Source organism: Amphiura filiformis, chromosome 11 (assembly GCF_039555335.1).
Source record: "Amphiura filiformis chromosome 11, Afil_fr2py, whole genome shotgun sequence".
Classification (NCBI taxonomy): Eukaryota; Metazoa; Echinodermata; class Ophiuroidea; order Amphilepidida; family Amphiuridae; genus Amphiura; species Amphiura filiformis.
This window is the reverse complement of record NC_092638.1, coordinates 39,969,894-39,988,119: the sequence shown is the minus strand read 5'-3', so window position 1 is coordinate 39,988,119 and position 18,226 is coordinate 39,969,894. Positions and strand designations below refer to the sequence as shown.

Here is an 18,226-nt window from a genome sequence, read left to right as displayed (position 1 = left end):
CTACATAATTAAGGTTTTTGGATTATACAAGTACATTAAAAAAACAAACTTTTAAATGTCTAACAAAATGTGAATTCCTTTGGCCAAATTCAAAATTCCATTCAAAATGTATTAAAAGGTGTCTAAAAATAAATTATTTTCATTTTAGTATCTTTCCCGGAAAGATAAAAAACAACAACATTTATTATAATTTATCATTTACTTAAATAGCTTACACTTCCTTTTATTTTCATAAATGCCACAAATATAGCGCATACGGAATAAGTACATGTTTCTATTTTAAGACGAATTATTCACTCCAACCAACTCAGCAAACGCTCAAGTTGTTATAATCCTTAAAATAACGACAAAAACAAAAAACGCTTGACGCATTTAGACGCAAATAGCGTGGAAGATATGTCAGCAATATTGCATGGCTTTTAGAATGAAATGACAATTTCAAAAGTCACTTATACAAAAGCATTTTGTTTTTGCGTCACATCAGAAATCCAATGATACGAAAGTATACAAATATAGTGTTTGGTATACAATGTATTAATCACAACGCGTGTTTATATAATTATATATATATTCCTTGCGTATGTACATGGGTAGAAATACTGTGTATCCAATAGCTGAGTTTGCTCTTTATACCAAAAAAATCCGACAAATATTTAAGAAGATACTTATTTAACGACAGACCTTGTAATTAATATACATAACAGTTACACCTGAAGTATAATACTAGATAGTAAATTAAAGAAAAACAATTAATCCTTTGAAAGACATGACGATTGATGAAAGAAACCAAAGCTGGATGTGGAGTTAAATGGGGTGTAGTGTAGTTTAGCGTAGTCTCCAATGGATTAATTGGTTTGCCACTCTCTATAACGTTATCCGTGTCATTACACTGTTCACTAGTTCACTGTTCAGCGTATCTCGGAAATGTATTTATGTAGAGTATAGCAGGACCATTAAGTGAGATTTTTGTTGAATGTAGGTGGACATCATCGTATACTAAACTTGTGATTTTGTTTTTGAACATTTGCGAAACCGTTTCCATTATAAACATAATTGTTTCCGTTGTGTATTGTAGATATCTAGAGTAGATTTGAGAACTGATATCCGAGGAGTGAGGTTGTTTATTTCAACAGATAATACAGTCGTTTTTGGTCGGATCTACATGTTTGACTTTAGGTCGTCCAACACGTCTAATAAGCGATCTACTTCGCGACATCTCCTTTTCACTTTCTTTAAAAGTATGTAATGTATCGCCAGTTTTTCGACGTTTTGAAGTAACTCTTTCACTCATACGTCGCTTCAATACTGGACTAAGCTGCCTCGCAGCTGGAATATTGGCAAGCTCCAATAGCTTTTGGAAAATATCAAGAATATTTGAATTTTCCTTGGCTGACGCTTCTATGTGAGCACAATGCCAACTGTGTGAAGCAATAGTATCTTCCACATCTTGACTGTCAACTTCGCGATCCAAATCTAAATCCTTCTTATTGCCAACTATGACCACTGGAATTTCATCAAAGTTTTCCCGCTGTTCGCGTATCTGTTCATACGTTGCTTCGATCTCTTTAAATGAATCTCTACTGTCAATTGAGTACACTAACAAGAAAGCATGGCCCGTAGATATCGATAACCTTCTCATTGCCGGAAATTGTAGAGTCCCTGATGTATCTAGAATGTCCACCTTAATACAATTGCCGTTTACGTTGTACTCTCTGCAATGGAGATCTTCTACAGTTTCTTTGTACTTTTCTTTGAATTCATTATGTAAGAACTGTGCAATAATGGCACTTTTGCCTACTTTTCCAGCTCCGAAGAGAACAACCCTATAGCGTTGCTCGTCCCCCATTTCCATTTGATTTCAGAAATCCCTTCAGTAGACAACACACACACTTTTGATCCTATATCCTCTGTCTTGACAATCATGTGAAGCGTCCTACACACGGTAGAAAATAATGCGCTATAGATTTGCTAACCCCATGCATGTCGGTTGAGCAGATGTTTTACCAGGCAAGTCAATCAGTAAGACACAGACGTGAACTGATCTGTGCCTCCTATGTTTGCATGCAACTATGATGAAAAACAACCGTTGACTGAAATTTACAACCTGTCGCCCATGCGCTGTTCTCATTATTATAATAATTGAATCGTATCTATCATTCACATACACACACTTTCCGTCATTACAACTGCGCAGACGCTTGCAACCCACGTGGTATTCCATTTGCTAGCTGTAGGCAGTTTTAATTTGCCTCCACACTCGTGCACATATATCATACTTTTCAGCAACTCACTTACGCTTCTTGTTAAATAAGGGCATTTACGGAACACATTTTGATCTGATGAGTATCAATATGCAATATCAGTTGATTTTTTATCAGCTAGTGTTTGCTGCTTAGGTCACCGAGAGATATTAACATCGACTGTAGTTGACAGAATTGAAGATAATATCGGTCAACAAACACCATATGTGGAATCGACCTGTAATGAAATAAAAGCGAAAGAACAATATGAACAAGCAAGCTGACGTTAAAATCAATCATATAGTCCTGGTTTTGAAAAGTGCATTGAACAATTCATCAGCGTAATAATTAGGTATAATATATCATCTAATTAAACTTGAAATTGTGCAAATTCATAAATGAAGACAACGATCGCATAATGTTACTATCACATGGTTTAAGCATTGAAAGTTGGTTAATTTTGTTCTACGAATGTGCGTACAATTTTACTCAACGAGGCGTATAATCCCATTAATCAGTTCAGTATTATATAGAGTACATAATGTTGTCGCATGTGAAATTATAAAAAATCCCCGGATTAAACTACGTTTTCAATACATAATAATGATATAATACGTTATACTTGTATAATTGTATATATGTTCATTATATGAAATAATAATATTATTATAAAATTAAATGTTAAATCGGCTATGTGATTGGATTACATAATATATAACTAAACCGTATACTGTTTCTGATAGATATAGTTTATCGTATGTTCAGATTTGTAATTGCTTTGCTGCAAGGAAAATTTAGCTGTCCTTGTTTCGAATTACTGATTGTATTTCATCTAATATGAGACATTTGGCAGGTGATATTATCCACACCATACGGTAACAACCAAATTAAGTTCGTTTTACGTTTCAAATTCAGGAAAACGACGGAACACAATTTCATATTACATTGCAATCCTAGTTATAAAGTTACACGCAATCCATACACCGCATATAAATCACATACATAATTAGTTGATGAAAGCGACCGTTAACCTGAAGAACACTAAAAGTAATCAAGGGTATGACAGTGAAACTCCCCCAGGACTAATAGGTATAAAACATTGCTTTGTGCTGCAAATTATAAGCCCGAAAACGTGCCATCTCTTTTGTGTTTTCTGGGACTCGGATTCAAAGAGACAGCGTAAATGCAATCAAATACGGATCAAATGAAACTACCGACCCCGGGCCAGTATATTCAGCTAGACAATGTGTCGCACCTATTCAATAGCTATTCCATCCCAACTCCCAAGCCATGTACTATCAGATTTATACTATCCAGAGGTATCACGCTCATGATATGTTTGTCATCAACACATCCAGTTTCTTCCTCCATGGGTATAGACAACCTTTTGTTTCTGCATTTTGTTACGTACCCTGTAGTAACCTCATTATACTCACACAAGTATTACCCAGTGTAGACCTACCCACCAAGCAGAAACAACGGACGATCAATTACTTTGTCTACTCTTTTGCATTTGGACGAAGTCATGAATTAATCAAGAAGCTGTCCTCGCTAATATAGGTTATATATCATCAGTTACTATATACAGTAAGCCAAATAATTAAGGGTACCAGTTGTGTTCACCCCTGTCTATCCTAAATAAAGACAAATATGTCACAATGAAAATAAGCAGCCAATACCTGTACCCGTTAGCTCTGATTTGAGACCTTGTTTGTTGAAATTGGTTGATAATTAAAGAAACAGTGATCTAAAAGCTAGTGATCAAAAGTTGCACTTTTGTGTTCTAATCAATGAAAGCACGACGCTAGTTTTAATGTGCTAATCAATGGAAGCACGGCGCTATTTCTCTTCTTCGTGAACGCTTTGTGTACAAATCAACAGGCCATGCGATGGAGCAAACTGCAACTTTTAAATTGGCATCTTCTTTGGGTTTTTAGATCGTCGTGTCTATTTTCTTGAACAATTTCAACGAATGAGGTATTAAATTCGAGCTAAAAGATGCAGCTATTGGCTGCTGGTTCCAATTATGATATATCTGTCTTTGTTTAGGATATACAGGGGTGAACACAACTGGTGCCTTAATATTTTGGCTTACTGTATACCATTATCTTAAGGCAAAATGGTGAGCCATAAGAAACACTTAACAAGTAATAATTCATTTTCAATGTTTGTAAAGTTTTTAAAGAATTTACAGTCTGGTCAAGAATCCAGCTAGCTCTATGTAAAAGAAAGTACATCTGTGAAGAGTATTTTTGGCAACATTATCCTTTGAAAGGGATTCCTGGGTGCGTGGTAACTTTAAAAAGAGACGTTACTTTAGTCTGTCTATCTTCTATGCATCCTGTCAAGGTATACTGCGCATACTTTATCCTCGCCCTTTCAATCAATTAACCCTGCTAGTCTGTAACCTTTATGATACTGCTTATGATCACGATCAACATCTATATAATGAAAGGTAGCTTAGGTAGCTTAGTGGATGATGTATAAGAAAGGGCATTGGCTATTAGACAACACCTTTCAAATGAGACGCATAAATAAACATGTACCTGACGCAAACGCACACTACATACTCATAATTATCAACCAATTACTAACTTAGCAATTGCTATTATACAATATATGTTTTTATGTATGCCAAACAATAAACTCTTAAATTACCACATTTGTGGTAATAAATTGTTTTTAAACAATGGTATCCCAAAGGTCACAAATTCCCTATACTGTTGTACAGTGCAAGTCTTCCGAATTCGGCAACCTTAATTTCAAATGTTCAGGGGGTATGTACAGGGGGTTAGAATTATTTGATTTCAAAATGAAGTTGATTTATATGTTAAGATAGGTCAGCTACATATTTTAAGCGGTGCAGAAAAAAAGTTGGTGCTAATTCCACCCCCTTGTACAAGGTCGCATATGATACACATGACTGAATGTCAAAAGAGCTCATATCCAGGGCTCATGTGTATGTAACATGACTCTTCATTTACTTTTCTGTGACGTCACAGTCTCCTGCCATGGAAATCAATTTTGCTTCGAACGGGGAAGGACCGTACATTTGTGTACGAGGCAGCATTTTACAAACACGATTTCTCTTTTTTCAGGAGATATAAGAATAAAAAAATCGCAACGAATGTCAACTTGTAATGTAATAATTATTCTCTTCGAATTGAGTTAAAACTTGTTTTTGCAATAGATATGCCCTTTAAGGGTACCTATCCATTTCTAATCGACATCTTTGGATCAGAAAAATGCGTAGAAAATATTAAGCTATGATAAGCTATTTTAAAATTCAAAAAAATGTCCCTAGAGGTCACCAGAGGTCAAATTTCATACTATACGGTTTAATTTTCAGTTGCTCAGATTTTGTCATAAACCGTGGTCACCGCGATTCAGAAAAAGTATAGTTTAACCTATCTGCAGCATAACTTAAAGGACGTAATTACCAATTACACTTTAACGTAGTCTAGTTAAATCTGGTCAATTTCACTAATATTTGTGTGTCTTTTGTACCCTTCGATATTTTTTCACATATAAAACGTCCCAAGGCATTATCCTGTGTAAGCAGTTGGACAACCGCATCTTATGCAAATTTTCCAAAGCTACAGTATGATGCTTACTAAACTGTTATCTTCAGTTTTTAACCGTTTCCGACATACCAAATCCGTCTTTGCTTTAACCAACATACATTTAAACAAATACATTTTCATCAAACACATTTTCATCAAAAAACATTTATTTTGTAGCCAAGATTTAAGAGTATACTTATGGGTAATTTTAATATCCTGACACGTAAGATAAAAATGAGATGTGATGATGGAGGTAGAACTTTTTGAATGATCCGCGATTATACACCCTAATGCACCATCACCACACACCGCACCTCACCCCCACGTGATTTGGAATATACTAGTCATATACAATAATAATATAGATATATTACTTTCCTCCTGACATTTGACTACTGTAATTACTATAATATCACTGCTATTAGCAAGTGGATTCATAATCCAGATTAAAGAGTAGTCTTTCATCCTGTGTGATTTGATCATGTATAGTACCTACGAGCCTTTGATAGTCATCAAAGCTTCTTCTTTATTTCGATGAAACTCGTATGTAGTTTGAGCTATATATGGGCACGTCAACACCATGATTACGATCTAGATATTGTGTGATGGTTCAATAAAGTGTTATTAGAAATCATCACAGTGCAGAGCGCCCTTATAAATCCAATATAGTACGCCTTGATGCTGATATACCTTTCTTCTTCTTCTTGTTTATCCTTTAAAATGTAACACTCTCTCGCTGTAAAAAGATTATTTTATGCAAAAGGTATTCAAAACATCATCCTTAAGGGGCAATATTTTCAATAGTAAAGTTATTGTAATTTTAGTCACCTTTACTAATTTGATTTCAATGGTTTAATTGAATGATTGATTGTTGGTTATCTTTTTTAAACCAAAAAAAAAATTATATTCCAGATCTTTAATATTTCATAATTCCGTGACGACGTGTGAAGGTGACTTTTTACTCTAGCGTGATTAAAAGGCAAGGTTACGAATAACAGCAACAAAGATAGCCTCTTGCTGATTTATTAGTTCTACGCAAAACATAGATTAATTATTAAACATCATTGTTATACTTTTCATTCATTCGTTCGTTCGTTCGTACGTTCGTTCGTTCGTTCGTTCGTTCATTCATTCGTTCATTCGTTCATTCATTCATTCATTCGTTCGTTCGTTCGTTCGTTCGTTCGTTCATTCATTCATTCATTCATTCATTCATTCATTCATTCATTCATTCATTCATTCATTCATTCATTCATTCATTCATTCATTCATTCATTCATTGTTTATTAGAATTAAGTCGTGTTGGGGCGAGTCATCATGATCCCAGAGAGGTGAGAGAGGAACAGATGGAAAAAAGCACCAGCCCTCTAATGAGGGCATGTTTAATCGCTCCAAAGCAACAAGACCAATAAAACATGTCAAAGCACACTATCAGATCAGAGGTTCAAATACTATCGCACGAAATATAATTAAAAGAGGCAACACAGGCAATATTGTAAACAAAAGCGACACATGGTTAAATATGAAAACATTGGCACTAAACATGTTAAATATTGCAGTTAGGTAAGGTATTGCACTGTCATAGTACCTTTTGGTTTTCCAAGTTTGGGTTGTGAGTTTGTGTGCTCCACTCAAATATGTGCCTGCCTTTTTAAATGTTTGCCCTGCGGACCACATTGGAAATAGGTTGTTATTTATCTATGATTGCTATGTGTGGTCCTGTTCTAACAACATTTAAAGGAGGATTTCGTGATCCTAGCATCCTTTTTTTATGACATTTGTCAGTAAATATTTACGAAAAAAGCTTGTTCCCACAATTTCTGTTGATTCTGATTTTGCGTTTGCGAGTTATGCATGATTATATGTATTACACTTCTCCAAAGGCCAGTGTTGTAATTTTGTTCTGGTACACCGGAACGAAATTCAAATTTGACGATGTTTTTGCTAAACGAATTAATCTGCAAGAAATATTTGGTACATAAACTTTATGTAACTTTTTTTGAGAAAGCGGGGGGACGAGGCTGTGGATCACGAACTGCCCTTTTAAGTTTGGAATTTTAATCTTTTTATTTCAAAAATCATTTTGATGTTGTTGTTAAGCTGCCTCTTTTTTTAATTAGATTTTTTATGTATTTTTCACAATACTCTCTTAAGATGTCCACACTTTTGTGCAATTATCTTTTAATGTTGTTAATTCGAATAAATGAAATCCATCAATAAATAAATCTATCCCTAAACTATTGTTGGCGATGATGTTGCAGCAGACTGAATTTACAATCAGTGTTCTAAAGTACTAAAGACCTGGATAGTGGCTACAGATCCAGGTATTGGGTTATTATTAGACATTGTGGATAACATTCGACCCACTTTCACCTAATTCTACTTTTTTTTTGCTTTTAACGCATAAAGTGTCTCTGACATATTAAATCGCACATGCTCACATTAAGCGTGTTAATGTAAATCCGATGTCTATAGCTACACAGAGAAAATGCTACACTAAATTTACACAGCTTGTGAAAAATTCGACTTTACACGTTTTGGTCACTTTTACATTTAATACTGTGTTATGCAGTTCTATTTTATTTTACCTAGGATTAAAAAATTGTACAAGAACTGAAACATATGGCATGTCTGGCTTATTTAGTTCCGGCGTAACACAGTAACACAGTAAAAGTAGGGCTGTACTTTGAAGACATAAACATCGGACATTGGCCCGAGACGCCCAAGTCCCAATGCAAAATACGATATCATGACAATCAGCTACAATGCACGTCCCATATTTGAATGGTTCTTCCGCCCGCTCTTCCGGTGTGTTTTGTCTAGTCTTATGATTGAATTTGGATTGGAAAAGTAGCAAATGATAATGATGATGATGATGATGATGATAATAATAATAATAATAATAATAATAATAATAATAATAATAATAATAATAATAATAATAATAATAATAATAATAATAATAATAATAATAATAATAATAATAATAATAATAATAATAATAATAATAATAATAATAATAATAATAATAATAATAATAATAATAATAATAATAATAATAATAATAATAATAATAATAATAATAATAATAATAACAATAGTTTCATATAATGAATAAAAGAATGGCATGATCAACCATTTGTTTCTTCATTTATTCTGGCGTTTAATTCGTGGAATCGGTAACAAAACTCTCTGCGTGGAAATGTCAATACACCTCAGAAAACGTAAAACCTACGAACTAATAAGAAGTTATTTGCAACCCTTCCCTTTTTTGGGCGCGTGATTTCACACAGTTGTTTGATGGCATGTAGAACTGTATAAACGTGTAAGCAAAGTTGAACACTGATGGCGCTATTTACATTTAATGATTACAACGAAGTTGCAATACCCCACTTCGTAGTTAGTCTGGTATTACAAAATTGCCTCAGTTGGACGAAGGTTAATATTCATGACATAAGAAGTTAGAGACAGGTCTAGTTTGAATTGTTTACTGAGCATGTTGTAGAAAAACAGTAACGAGACAAAACAAAAACATTGCGTTCTACTAATGAAACAAGTACACGAATCAATAAGCAACGAGCGTCTTCAAAAATTAACAATGTTTTCTTTAGAAAGTAGAAAGAAGAACATATCCATCAGTGTATGTACCCCATATTTCTTAAAGGACATAAAGGGCTCAAGTGTTAAGTTTCTTTCGAAGGTATTTCACACAGATGAAGGATGCAGGAGTTAAGGGAATAAATATTTAACTTTCAAAGTTTTAGGGGCCTGAGCTTTCGATCCTAGCAGGATATTTATCAAAGGCAGAGTGACAAGACAACACACAAACATGCATATATATAGGGACATGGACATAAAGGAAAAGGAAATTAGCAAGACAATAGAAGACATAAGTTTCTAATATTTAACTTATTAGTTCAATTTCATAGCATTCTAGAATATTTACCCAACAACACGTGCTTAAATAATTTGTCTAAATTGTCAAGTTTGCTGTACCCTTTTCACTTTGAGGGTAAAATCTTACAGTTGCTAAGCCCCATCTAAAAGGCGAGACCAAGAGTCATTTTGAATAAAGCGGTACCACTACATAAAACAGCCGGTTATATGGAAACTTTATTAGATTTCGTTTTTTTTTATTAATATTGACTTGACTTACTTGACTTAAAGCCGTCCTCCTGGGATAGGTCCCGGAGATGGCTTCACAGCTAGTTTGAGTCTCCACAGCTGTCTGTTGGTGGCCAGGTGTCCTGCCGCTGCTACTGATGGTATTTCTGTCTCTGTACAGAAGTGCTTGATGTCCACTTTTTCTCAGGTCTTCCTCTGGGTCTGTTGCCTTCTATCTGACCTCGAGCAGGATTTTTGGGTAACGGCGGTTGTTCATTCTTTTCATATGACCAAAATATTTGAGTTTTTTGGTCATGATCGTTGCAGTCAGTTCTTTGTGGTAATGCAGCCGCTCCCGGATGCTAGTGTTTCGGATTCTGTCTCTTCTTGTGACTCCTAATATTTTCCTCAAGCACGCTATTTCAAACACTCGCTGTCTCTGTTCATCTGATTTCTTGAGTGTCCAGGTTTCGGCACTATATAAGTGATGATGGATAGGACCAGTACTCGGTATAATTCACGTTTGGTTGAATTCTTGATATCTTTCGACTTCCAAATGGGGTTCAGCTTCTGCATGGATCCCATAGCAAGACCAATCCTACGCTTGATATCATTTTCATTGATGGGGGTTTCTGATATTACCCCTCCCAGGTATACGAAATCCTCCACCTGCTTGAGAGGTTTCTCGTCAATCAGAATATCAATGTATCAACTCTTGTAACCAGAAACTGTAGGTGTTCTTTTGTTTCAGCCAAGAGGACAATACGGCCCTGATTTGGTAAAATGATCTAACTTGAAATTAAAATCGCTGTTTCGAGAAAAAGAGCTTTTAAGTTTGAACACTTGACCTTTTTCTTTTTGAATAAAATAAATTATTAAACAGATCTAATATCTTAGAAAATATAAAAATCTCATTATTTGGTGGCATGGTGGTGATTTGAGGATGTCACAAATGGAAAGAGCGCCCTCACATTACCAAAGATATGGATTTATCTCAAAATGTCCAAATTTCAAGTTAGATCGTTTTACCAAATCAGGGCCGAATATCGTCTGCGAAGCGGAAGTTGTTGATGTACTGCCCTGGCACTTTTGCACATATCTGTTCATCTTGGATAGCCAACCTTAACACTAGTTCCAGTAGAATGTTGACAAGTTTTGGCGACAGTATACATCCTTGACAAACTCCTGTCCTAGTGGTAAACCAAGGTGTAAGCTCTCCATTGACTCTTACAGTGCTTTTTCCACGGCCCCAAGGAAGAACAACCTTTGGGTTGATTTGGGCCTCCGTGGTTAAATAAAGTTGAATCTGAATCTGAATCTGAGATGTTCCATAGAGTGCTCTTAGAAGATCAACGGTCTTTGACGGGTAGCCCGGGTGTCGCATGGCTTGCCACAGACCCTCTTGCCATACATATTAATAATGACAAATATTTTATTCAAAGTTACAGGATAGTATCGTATTATGTTTCTGTATTATTATGCCAAGTTTGGTTTTCATCGTTTTGAGGACATTTTGAATAAAGTAAAGGCATAAAACACGAGGTTTGCAAACCTACATCGCTAGCGTTTGCATTGAGCATCATGATTTATATTTCTCGTGAATATTATGAATATTATGTCCACATTTTAGTTGTGTAAAATATTAGGATGTATGGTATAACACATATAGTATTGTTGCAGCATTTAACGGGGTCTGGTAACTCGCCTTTTCTAAACATGCCAATATCCAAATGCCAAGTCAGGTGTAAACCTATTAGACAGAAAGTGATAAGATTCTGTTATGGTCACTAAAATACCCAGGCTAAAATCACCTGCTACCGAATCCACTCTACACCAAACACGCAAACACATTATTTATTACATAGAAAAACTTATGAGTATTTATTAATTAGTGCAGTATGGCTATCAATCAAATCAAGCTACAATAGCATACAAGAATTAAACGTAATATTACTATACAGATTCCCTTTTGCTATGGTTACTTATCTAATCTTGGAGATCTTGATATGTCTGACAATCTGATGAGATTCCTTTGATGGTGTCAGTTCTCGATTCAAGATCTAGCAATGTCCGAGATCATGTCTACCCAAGGGAAAACCTTGGTCTATTACAAACCCTGAAGACTATGTTTTCACTATAGTTGCTATGCTAGTGTTTTCCAAATGGTCGTCTATGTTGACCGTAAGCTCCTGTCTCGGAGATCTCTTGGGCAAGCTATCTGCTCCACTTGGCAGTCAGATAACACACTTTGTTAGAGCAGTCTGTGACTTCTTTGAGACGACAAAACAATAAACCGCTATTGGCGTTCACAACACACAAGACCCGTGAGTCGAAGTTTGAAGACTTCAATTATGGTAACCTCTGTTCCACATAAGTTGTACAAAGTTCCCTATTATAACTCTTCACTGCTCCTCTGATCATTTACTATCCAGGCTTTATGTATAATTTGTGCCCCTTCTAGAATAATCATCCCGTTATGTCATATTACATCATTTCTAAGCTCATTACCTAAACACAAACCAATCATTATCTTTACCTGTGTACTGTACTGTACCATGATTACTGTAATAGCGTCGCTATTATAGGGCAGCTATTGCAGCATCAACCAGATAGTATTTACTCATCAAACTGTCTACTGCATAGCATAACTTGACCGATGTATTTTACCATAGCAACGCGGTAAACGTGCAACATACCCGTTTGCAAAATATTTGTTGCTGTAACTTTGCATGTCAACTCCTCAACAAAAGTTTGGAAAGTTTTTTCAAGCATCTGTATCTCAAATTATTTGTGACATATTCATATCGTGTTGCATATCAATGGTTAGCTACAATACGGGGTTAGCTATAATACTCTCCTTTACAATGACACCCTCTTTACACAATAACATTTTTCATGGCTGAGTACACGCCTTGTGAATGTAGTGGGTCTCAAACAGAATTTTCCAAATTGAGTATTATTCTGTGCAGTAAGCTGCAATCCCATATCTTCACAATCTGGGACCTAATGCAATCCTCCAAGATGACACCGCTCGCCCCACAGAGCCACGGTAGTCAACGACTACCTACAGAATATGGGAGTAGAGCCAAAATGGCCTGCCATCAGGCCAGACCCGGGGGCCAGACCTCAACCCGATTGAACACTTGTGGGACCAGCATGATCGTTCTGTACGTGCCAGAGAAGCCCATATGCAACCACATTGAATCACCTGCGACGAATCCTTGTTGATGAATGGAATGCATCCCACAGTAACGTGTAACCAGGTCGGTGAGCAGCATGAGGAGAAGGTGCCTGACTGTTGTGGCTGCCTGTGGTTTTTCTACCCGCTATTGACATTAGTGGCTAGCGTTGTTTGAGCACAGAATAATGGCCAATTTGGCCAATTCTGTTTGAGACCCCACTACATTTAAAAGGCGTGTACTCAGCAGTAAAAAAATGTTATTGTTTCAAATGGGGTGTCATTGTAAAGGGGAGTATTGTAGCTATTCATTGATATGCAACACGATATGAATATGTCACAAATAATTTGAGATACAGATGCTTGAAAAACTTTCCAAACTTTTGTTGAGGAGTTTAGATTGGCAAAGTATAATATTGATGGTTTCTGTCGAAGTAGAACAAACTAATAAAATGTTAATCTGGAATGAAATGTTAAATGCTTAACCTAATTTGTAAAGGAAGAACATCGGAATTTTCTCAAAACACGCAGGTGGCTTACATTTTTTATGAAATATAATTCTAATATAAGCCTTTGAAAATCTAATTTATTTCGAAATAATTGAGCGATTAGGCTATTATGAGACTTCCTTGTATTGCTTATTTTTATTTAAATTTGGGATAACAGTGTGTTAAAACACACGCAAAAAGAGAATGGTTAATCCCATTGGTTTCACAAGATGGAACTATTATTATCACATTATCACAATCAAGTATGAAATCAAATGAAGTATTTTTAAGTCTATTTCATAACAAACTTTGGATCCGGAACAGATTTATGCAGGATCATTTTAGTACTATTTAATAGATCGTTTTGAATACAAACATGTTTTTCTTCAAACAGGCAGCAACTGTGCTGTTATTGTGTCTAATAAGAGGGCCGGTCAAAAAGTTCGTAGAACTCAGTATGTTCCTTCAAAACATTACTGCAAAGATATTATATTTTTGCATCACTGTATATGGGCAGGACACTGTTCAGAGGAAGCCTACCTCCATGAATTCACAGGTACTACCAGAAATGAATACAAGGTCATCATGGAAATTACTCCCGACGGTGGTGAAAACTCAAATAAACTTGAACAATGTAGAGTTTTTGTAAATGGTAATGAAGTCCTTGGTATTCAACAGCAACGAAATGGTTCTTAGAGTTCAAGAATGGAATGAGCGTCCTTGAAGATCATCCAAGGTCCAAAAGACTTGCTGACGTCACCACTAATGATATACGCGCTGGTACAGTGGCATTGATAATGAATAAAGAGCCAAATAAGAAAGATGAGGTAGCCACAAAATATGACAACTCTGATGAATGTGTTTTCAATGTTAATCCATTAACATTTGGGTATTCCAGGGTGTCTTCTAGATGGGGTCCCGGAATCTTCATGCACAAAATTGATACCAGTTGACATATTCAGGTCCAAACCTTCTATATACTTAGAATGAGGACCAAGGCAAGTTTAATCTATATGTGGCTAAAGGTGATAAGGCATACATTAATCACTGGAATTATGAGTGAATTTAGTGGAAGCACCTGGATCTCACACCCTAAGAAGATCATCACTCGGTCACCGTAGTGCAAGGTCTTCATCGCTGTTTCCGAGATCCAGGGATAGTCTTGATGACAGATCATTTGCCAAATGAAAGTACAATCATAGGCATATATCATACAATTTCGATAGCAAACTTGAGGCAGGCCATCATGTGAAGAAGGTTGATGGTAGGAATGTGGCTGTTCTCGGATTGTGTCCTCTACGCTATTCTTAGTTTGTCAAGCTGCCATTCACGACAGAGGGGTCAGTTAATTAAAGTAACCATATTGTGGTTCAGGCATGACCTCCAGTTAGTGAAACCTATTTTAGAATTTTAAGTCCTACTGATCAGGAAGTACTGCCGAATCAGGCAGAATGTTGCCGAGTCAGGCAGTATGGTATCCCACAATGCAATGCTCTATTTCAAATAGAGCATCTTTTAATATACCGTTATTTCTTGGTTTAGAGTAAAGAAGTAGGTAAAATATATAAAATTATCAATGAATGTACAATTAGTAGTAATGTTTCATCAATTTTAGTTAAAATAAAGTTAATTTGCATATTTAAATCAAACTTTTAAAAAACCGTTAGAAATTGTTTTGTTATTTAAATTATTTTTCTCCCGGTGGAATTTTTTTTCGCCCGGTGAAAAATTGTCAACTTACATGTAGCTCATGTGTGTCAAAGTAAAATTTCCCCTGATCTTTTATAAAATCACCATGAATAATTTAGTCCTTAGTCTGTCGAATTCGGAAGGGTTACCAAAGCCTGTGTTGCCTAACTCGGTAACATGCTGCCTGATTCGGCAGTACTTCATGATCAGGCAGTCGGACCGGACTGATAATATCAGGTTTGCTGGTGATCAATGCTGGTGAGCCTTCACTGAAGAGTGGCTCAAGGAGCTTTCGGGAGACTTCCATTTTGTTGACATAAAAGGTTTCAAGAAAAATTGCGATGGGTACATTAAGGTATGTAGTGACCATGCTAAAGTGAGACCTTGTTCTACGAACTTATTGACCGCCCCTCGTATATGCAACCATGTACTGTAAAATAAAATATGTGGATTGAACGGAAGTTGCATGTTGCAACGTTCCGGGACCGTTCCGTTAAAAGTTGAAATGTATCGTAGAAATACTTTATAAATACAAATATGATTATCGTACATGTGATGCTATGCAATAGAATGGAATGTATATAATAAACATCTCAAAAAAAGTTACTAACCTCCCTTACATAGTGGCCATTATTCACCACCAGGTTGGTTATATTACAAATCTGGAAGCAGAATTTATTTAACGTCACAGCGTTTAAATCAATGTAACCCAAGGTTTGAAAGTTGCAGAAAATTCCATTGATTTGTATTCAGTATAAGGAAATCTGTGTAATGATATCTGAGTGTTTTTGTATTGTTGAAAGTGCAACTTTCAAAACTGGACCTTACTACATTAAATTGAACGATGTTTTATTGTTTTCTGGGCTATCGTACCAAATGACCAAATTGCGCAGAAATACATTCTGCTTCTAACGCATTTTACAGATTTGTAATACAATAGTCTATATAAAACATATATTTCTAAATATTATAAGAAAATATAATATAACCTGAAACACCTGCTATGATATTGCATTACATATTATATAACTTAACCGTATAATGTTTCACTATCTTCAGATTTATAATTGCTTCGCTGGAAGGAAAACTAAATTGTCCTTGTTTCGAATTACCGATTTTTTTCATTTTATATATGAAACTCATTTGGTGAGTGATATCATCCTTTCTATACTGTGGCAACCAAATTAACTTCGTTTCACGTTTCAAAATTCAGGGACGTGACAGAACACAATTTCATATTAAATGTAATCTTAGTAGAGAGATCCGTGCAATACATATATTCGCATAACAATTACATGTATAATTAGTTCATAAAACCGTTAATCTGAAGACCACCAAAAGTAATCAAGTGTTTGATAGGGAAACTCCTTAAGGTATAATACATCGCTTTCTGCGGCAAATCATACACCTAGAAACGCGTCGTTCCTTTTTTGTTTCCCAGGACTGTGAGTCAAAGAGACAGTGTGAATGCAATCAAATACGGATCAAATGAAACTACTGTACAGATTTCGGCCCTGTAGATTCTACTAGAACTCCCAAACCATCTACTGTCATATCTTGGTGTAGTTATTCATCCAGTAGTTCAAAACATTATTTTGTAAATTAAATCTAATACTGGAACTAAAATGACGTCACAACACCTGACGTGTTCACAACATCTTCAATCAGATGCCTGACGACGTCCGAAGTTTTCGGACACAACGTAGCAAAGTGAGTTGCAATATTTAGTTCCAGTATTAGATTTAATTTACAAAATAACATCTACTGTCATATTTACGCTCATTGTATGTCATTCATCAGCACACCCATTATTTTTCTCCATAGAAACGAGCTTCTGCTTTAGCTCAATAACAATATAATGTGTCTAAAGCAGCGATGGTAATGTGGTTTTGTTCACATAATTTTTTCCTCGCAAAAACAAACAAAATGGGTAAAAAACAAATATGGTGCAATGCGTTCTTTCTTGGCCTACAAATTCCTAACCAAATTCATGATAATAATAGCGAGTGAATATATAATTAAATCTTGTGTATGATGTAATCCTGAAATAGCGAACGAACTCACATGTCCAAGACAAAGAAACAAATGCCACGATTGTGTTCAAATGTTGTGCCATACTGTGGTGTGTGCATGACAACGTGACCCTTTCTGTCATTGCATGTCTCCCAAAACGTTGATCGTAACGACCCCCTCCCATACACCGGCCCTAACTCCATAGCACCCCACCAACCTATTACCTACATATCATACCTACATACCCACCCCTGTATAATTTTGATATCCCCTATCGAAGAAGTCGGTCATCTTTTTAAAACCTACACCAATGTCAGGCATAACAAGAGCAAACAATGATTAACAATGATATAGGTTAAAAAACACTAAGTATGTATTACACGGGTTTCAATGGGAAAATTGCTAATTTCGGGTGGAATTTTCTCATATTCAGAACTCTCACAGTTAATTGCCACTAATATCAGATGAAACTACATGTATATGATTTAGATGCCAAATGATCAAAAACCCAACATTTTCGAAATTTCACTTTTCTTATTTTAACACCTTAAAATGGCAGCTGGCCATCGAAGCTGAAAGTTACAATATGGTAGGGTGAATATTTACTAAAAACCGAGGCCGTGCGTATAAATGTTGGTACTATTACAACAAAAATGCCATATAATAAGAGAAAATATACCATTTTGAAGCATCAAACACTAAAAAGTACCTTTTTTGGCTATATAACTTGATCAATTTCAGCGATTTTGTAGATGCCACGCAAACAAATAGTTACTCGTCGTATTTCCATGTATCGCCCACGCCTATTAGTGATATGTAACCTATTATATCATGATTACAGGGACTTTAGCCATGTGATAGTTTTTACTATCACATGGCATGAAAAGAAACCATTTGATATCATGATATAAAACAAATATTACATGCCAATATTCGTGTAATAGTAAAAAT

At 35.6% G+C, this 18,226-nt stretch overlaps 1 protein-coding gene across 1 annotated transcript; it reads right to left on the bottom strand.

Moving 5' to 3' along the window:
* Window positions 1-374: 374 nt before the first annotated feature.
* On the bottom strand, window positions 375-2,073 carry LOC140164837 (GTP-binding protein Di-Ras2-like). Its single transcript, XM_072188215.1, has one exon. It carries the CDS (start codon window positions 1,850-1,852, stop codon window positions 1,127-1,129), a length of 726 nt encoding a protein of 241 aa, XP_072044316.1. The 5' UTR covers window positions 1,853-2,073; the 3' UTR covers window positions 375-1,126.
* Between the last annotated feature and the right edge of the window lie 16,153 nt (window positions 2,074-18,226).

Excerpts from the sequence above, each read along its gene's own strand:
- LOC140164837 (XM_072188215.1), bottom strand. The coding sequence starts at position 1,852 with ATGGAAATGGGGGACGAGCAACGCTATAGGGTTGTTCTCTTCGGAGCT.